General features: G+C 37.5%; 1 protein-coding gene across 2 annotated transcripts; it reads right to left on the bottom strand.

The window, feature by feature from the left end:
• Positions 1 to 1,582: 1,582 nt before the first annotated feature.
• Positions 1,583 to 5,623, bottom strand: calca (calcitonin/calcitonin-related polypeptide, alpha). 2 transcript variants are annotated; one of them, XM_015953105.3, is made up of 5 exons: positions 4,511 to 5,054; positions 4,245 to 4,336; positions 4,023 to 4,145; positions 2,827 to 3,008; positions 1,583 to 1,986 (listed from the first exon to the last, which is right to left on the bottom strand). In XM_015953105.3, the coding sequence occupies exons 2-5, from the start codon at positions 4,322 to 4,324 to the stop codon at positions 1,979 to 1,981; spliced, it is 393 nt and encodes a 130-aa protein (XP_015808591.1). In that variant the 5' UTR covers positions 4,325 to 4,336; positions 4,511 to 5,054; the 3' UTR covers positions 1,583 to 1,978. The 2 variants fall into 2 exon arrangements, with proteins under 2 accessions (XP_015808591.1, XP_015808590.1); XM_015953104.3 differs by lacking the exons at positions 1,583 to 1,986; positions 2,827 to 3,008 and adding an exon at positions 3,024 to 3,619 and having other exon boundaries at positions 4,511 to 5,623.
• Positions 5,624 to 5,858: the final 235 nt, after the last annotated feature.

The following is a 5,858-nucleotide window of genomic DNA, read 5'->3' as shown; positions in this document are numbered from 1 at the left end:
GAAAATGACTTTGATATGAAATGAAGTTTTAACTTCATCCCAAAAACAAGTAACAGGTTTAATAAACAGTGATAGGATGACATCACAAGGACTTAAAAGTAGATTTATGAACATTTTACTGTTTTAAATATAACATCATGTAAAACAGTAACGTGTTTGATGTGTCTACAGGAAAAACAAACGGTTGCTGTTCCCTGACTAGATAACACAATAAACAGATGTCTCGTCTTTAGTCGTCTGTTGCACAAATTTATTGTATTTAGGGTTCTACATCCTCTTCTGACTGGCTGAAGTTAATGAACAACTGCAGAGATGACAAGAGGTCACGGTTTACTGATAAACCTGATAATAACCTGATGGAAATGTCTATTTTCTGCCTCGCGTTTCCACAGGAGACGCTTCGATCCATTTCTGGAACGTTTTTTAATTATTGTATGTCAGGATTTCATCAAGTTAGACACGAGTGTTCAGTTGATTCGAGTTTTTGTACTTGCAAACAAAGTAAAACACAACACTGCAAGAAGAACTGAGGAAAACTTTTAATTGAGACTTTTGCAGTATTGCAGCATCATTGAATGAGTAGAAAGTTACTGTGGTCAGCAGAGGGCAACATGAGCCATGAGATGAACACAAACTAGACATGATATTTCATCATTAAGACCCATAAATTAACAGAAATTAGAAGAACAGTGTAATGTTTTGTTAAATATATTTATCAGGGTCTTTTAAAATAATAATAATAATAATAATAATACATTTTATTTCAAGCGCCTTTCAAAGCTCTCAAGGTCACTGTAGAAGACAAAATATAACAATCAAGCAATACAAACAACAAGAAATAAATGCTAAGAGTAATTCCCAAGGGTAGAGTCGGAGCAGTGCAATGGATAATAGACTAAAAAGAGTAGATGGAAGGAGGACAGTTACAGTGAGTAAGTCAGGCGGAACATGTGAGTTTTGAGTTGAGACTTGAAGGTTGAGAAGGAGTTTATATTGCGGAGGTCAGGCGGTAGAGTGTTCCAGAGTTTTGGAGCTGAGTGGCTGAAAGCTCTGGCTCCCATAGTACTGAGACGAGTGCGAGGAACAGACAGGGAAGGTGAAGATGATGATCGGAGAGAGCGAGTGGGAGAGACAATGTGGAGGAGATTAGAAAGATATGGGGGAGCGAGATTATGGATGGCTTTAAAGGCATGAAGAAGTATCTTATAGTCAATTCTGTATTTGACAGGGAGCCCGTGAAGTTGTTGCAGGACAGGGGTAATGTGATCAAAAGTGGAGGTCTTGGTGATTATCCGGGCAGCTGAATTTTGGACTAACTGTAACTTGCTGAGTGATTTTAGAGGGAGACCAGAGAGGAGGGCGTTACAGTAATCGATGCGACTGGTGACCAGGCTGTGGACCAAAATAGCAGTGGAGTGCTGACTGAGGGAGGGGCAGAGCCGATTGATATTGCGAAGATGAAAATAAGCAGTTTTTATTGTGTTGTTAATATGAGGAATGAAGGATAAGGTGTTGTCTAAGATGACACCCAAGCTCTAAATTAACAATACAAATGCATATAACACAGTCACACCAGAGAGCGTGATGTAAAGAAAATACATTTATTTCTACTCCCAAGTCACAATCTGTCCAATATTTAGATTCACGAGTAAATTATTCACCTCATTTACCAGAGTGTTTAACATCAAAGCAGCAGGAAGTCAGTTGTTTAGGGGTTATGTTGGTATAGCACAGAGGCACACGGCACTAAAGCCACAGGTCAGACGTTCAGGTGAGCCACAGACCAAGAAAGACAGAAAACAGAAATCCACTTTAATCCCTCTTAGCTAATTAATCTGTGGCCTTTTAGAAACTATTTCTCATTTTCTACTAACGATGAAGTCTGGCAACTGAACCATTTGGGTTCAGTGATGTTTATTCTACTGTTATTTTACTGGATGGTGATGCTGGTCTGTCCCTCGAGGGTAAGAATCGTCCTTCAGAGACCTGAAGAAAGGAGAGAAGACACGATGAATGCGTTTGACAAACTCGCAGGTTTGCAAACATAATTGGGAACGATAAACAGTTTTTTACATTTTTCTCATTCATTTGTCAGGTTGTCTCAAGGTTTTTGATTATTAGCAAGTTTTTCTAAGGCAAACATAATATGGGAATCATATTTTTAAAATAATAAATTAAATCACATTTTTGATTTAAGAAGAAAATTATCCTAGCACGAGGATCAAGGATCCCATAGGTTTTAGATCTCTGATGGTATTTATTTATTTATTTATTTATTTATTTATGCTTAAAAATTTTACAAGTCTTGAAACCTCAACTTTCAGATATTTGTCTGCTGTAGACGTTGTTTCATGTCTAACTTAACCATCGTGCCCAACATATTATATTATTCAACATTCTGCTGTGATCAGGTACAAAAACTAGACAAAAAAGGAGTTAAAAAAGCAGCTAAAGTCCAAAGAGAATCTTTTTAAACTCTTCAGAAAATCTAAGGAACCACTTTAAATAGTTTAAACAATACTTGAAGGTGTGACTTGTTATAACAAGCAATAGACATAAAGACTTTACAAACTTGTGCAAATTATGTTTGAATTTCTTTAGTGTTAAAAGCAATAATTATATGATTTTCACAATTTTGACTACATTTGTCAAACATAGTGAATACAGTAAGCTTTCAAATATTCATAGTGAACATCCTATTTTTATTTTCTCACTTGATGTTCAGTGGCATTTTATTTATTTATTTATTTATTTATTTATTTATTTATTTATTTATTGGGGGGGGGGGGGTGGTTAGGGTTAGGGCTGGACTGAATAAGTTCCTACCATGTATCTGGTCTTGTACTCGCACAAAGCCGTGGCGCTTCCGTCGGCCGAACGCCTGGGCTCCAACGTTGGTGGGAACAAAGTTGCTGTGTCCCAGCCCTCCTGACCGGCTCAGGAAGTCGGCCAGTCGGTGGGTCACACAGGTGGCTGTGTTACACGCCCGCTTTTGTGCCGTTGAGTTGCTTTCAGGTAAAAGAAAGGCAGGTAATTGTGATGTTGTAGGTGGGATGAAATGAATCAAATTAACCAAAAACCCCAAATCCCTTTTTTTTTAGTTTACAGTCAAATAAATGTTTGTGTATCATAAACATCCACACTTACTCACATTTAAACATTAATTTTAGTGTTTAATTTTTACAAATTGTTCCTGTTGAATGCTTTGTGCAAAAAAAAAAGTATGTATATTTTAGGATGGGTTTGGTTAGGGTTATCAGGGTTATCAAACAGGAAATGTGCTTTTTAATTTTGTTTTTATTAAATTTGTCATCAAATCAAAGAAAGAACCATTTTATTTTCTTATTTTTATTTTTTGTCCATTTTTTCCACATGCAGTTTGACTGAAAAAAGGCAGATGAACATGCAAATGTTCGCTCAGACAGACAGAGTGGATGGAAACAGGTTGAACGAGTTGCTTTCTCCCTCATATAGCTCGGATTGACCTCTCTTCTTGCCGGGGGTCTTGGCTCCCACATTGGTGCGAGGACTGGTTTGAAGTTTGTGAATATCTTGGGAGAGTTTGCCCAACATGCATGTACTTAAGCCGGTGCAGCGCTTAGACACTGGTCTTTCCAAACTGTTAGATGGTGAAAACATGCACACAAAAAATAAAAAGAAAGAAACTTACATGCTGAAAACCACATGCTTATTCTAGACAATCATGCATTTGCATAATATGTGATTGAGATCAGTTAAAAGTCATTCAGATGATATAACAAGATTGTTCAGCTGTTATTATTCTGTTATCTGCCACTCTTGCTAGATATGTTTTTTTAACGACATGCAAGTTGTTTACGCCGTGTAATAGTGAAAGAACCAATAGCTGAATCAGTGAACAAATTGGTAACTGCACTCCATGCACTGAGAGGCTCAGAGAGAACATAAAGGTCACTTTAAAATTAAAACCAAGCTTGATCTGTGGAGATTTTGCAAAAATAGAAAGAAAACTGAAATATGATCAAATCAAAGGCTGTTAATACCTCTCCTCTTCAGCTGCTTGTTGGGCCGATTCGCCGGAGGTTATTTGCATGAACTCCTTGATTGCTGTGAGTAAGGTTTCAGCATCCTTGTTCAATAATGTGACCCCATCTGATATGGACTCCCTAAAAACAAACGTTCACTTAGACAAATGGCCTCTCTGCCTCTGAAACAACAATGTGAGTGTAGAAAAACGAGCAGGTTGTCGAAATAAAAACACTCACCTGGAAGAAGCAGCCTGTAGGATGTCTGTCTGAGAAAAAATCAGAGCACAAGCCAGAAGGAGTGTCCTGAGTTTGAGCATGGTCACGTTTCTCTGTGGAAGTGAAGCAAGGTCAGAAGATGAAAAAAAAATCTAAACAAACTTTCAGTATTTCCTGAACCTTATTGGGTATCTCCTTTAAAATCCACAGCATCATATTTCATATTTTGTGATTAAATGTGAAAATAAAAAATAAATAAAAACACAAATGCTTTGAGCTCTACTAACCTTAGAACGTTAGATCTTCTTCTGGAAAAGAATGAAGAAGTAAATGATGAGCTGAGTTGAGCATCTGCAGAGATCTCTCACAGCTCATGGTTTTATACGCTATCCCTGAGGAGTTTTTCCACCAACTCAGTGAACTTGATTACAGTCTATTGGCTGGTCAAAAGCTTTACCTCAAACTGCAAACCAATCAGAACCCCCCGGTAATTTACAGGAAACCAATAGCAAAGTTTGTAGGCTGATTTCCTTGCTGCGTGGTCACGAAGGTACTTTAAATGACTAAAGACTGCAAAAGGTTTTGATTCAAATAGTCTAATGAAGCGTGGCGTGGTCAATTTTTTGGTCAGATGAATGGAAACCTTAGAAATGCTGCCGACATTTCATTAACTCACACTAATAAGGGGCTTAGGCTGAAATGTGTGGCATGTCCATGTGTAAAACAGTAAATGACCTCATGATGAAGTCATGTTGGCTCAAAAAAGCTCAGATATAGCCAGTGTTACAGTATCAAGGTCCAAACAAGATAATAATAACACTTTCATGATATTCAAGGACACCTTAAAATTAAATAAAATGAAAGATGGCAACAAAAAACAATAAGGAATTATAATATAAAAGCACCTTATTAATTAAACAATGAAGACAGGTTAACAGATAGTCATAAGAAGAAAGCACTGGGTTTGTGGCTTAAAGTGTGGAAGAGAGTCAGTTGTTCTGATGTCTGGAGGGAGAGAACACCAGAGGTGAGAGGCAGAGCGATTGATTGCTCTGGGCCCTATGGTAGATGAGCAGGAGATACAGAAACATGGGTGGAGGACGTGGAGGGTTGGCAGGGATCCAGATCTGTCAGAGTTCAGGAGATCATGGGCGAGGTTATGCATGGCCTTGAATGTGTGGACAAGGCGTTTAAGTTAATGCAGAATTAAACTGGACCAGGATAATTTAGAACTGAACCAGCAACATAAATGATAATCCCTGTATAGCAAAGCATAGCAAAGAATGGCATAGTAAACAATAGCATAGCATATCATAGCACAGTATAGTATAGTATAGTATAGTATAGTATAGTATAGTATAGTATAGTATAGTATTGTATAGCGCAGCGTAGTGTAGTGTAGCGTGGTGTAACATATTGTAATGTCATACAATGTTGTGTTGTGAAATGTAGTAAATCATAGCAAAGTATATCAGTACAGTTGATTTTAGTTTAGTTTAGTGTGACGTGGCATGTAGTGTAGTGTAATTAATGTAATGTTATAATGTAGCATAGCATTGGTATAGCATAGTGTGATATAGTATAGTGTGGCATGGCGTTTTGTAGTGTATAATGTAGTGTAATGTTGTAATGTAG

The sequence above is a fragment of the Nothobranchius furzeri genome, chromosome 9 (genome assembly GCF_043380555.1).
Source record: "Nothobranchius furzeri strain GRZ-AD chromosome 9, NfurGRZ-RIMD1, whole genome shotgun sequence".
Taxonomy (NCBI): domain Eukaryota; kingdom Metazoa; phylum Chordata; class Actinopteri; order Cyprinodontiformes; family Nothobranchiidae; genus Nothobranchius; species Nothobranchius furzeri.
The sequence above is the reverse complement of the archived record's forward strand: the minus strand, read 5'-3'. Positions and strand labels throughout refer to the sequence as shown.

Coding starts and splice junctions, on each gene's coding strand:
- calca (XM_015953104.3), bottom strand. CDS start 4,324: ATGCTCAAACTCAGGACACTCCTTCTGGCTTGTGCTCTGATTTTTTCT. Junction 4,146..4,244: donor CTACAGGCTGCTTCTTCCAG/GTGAGTGTTTTT, acceptor GTTTGTTTTTAG/GGAGTCCATATCAGATGGGG. Junction 3,620..4,022: donor CAAGCAGCTGAAGAGGAGAG/GTATTAACAGCC, acceptor ACCATCTAACAG/TTTGGAAAGACCAGTGTCTA.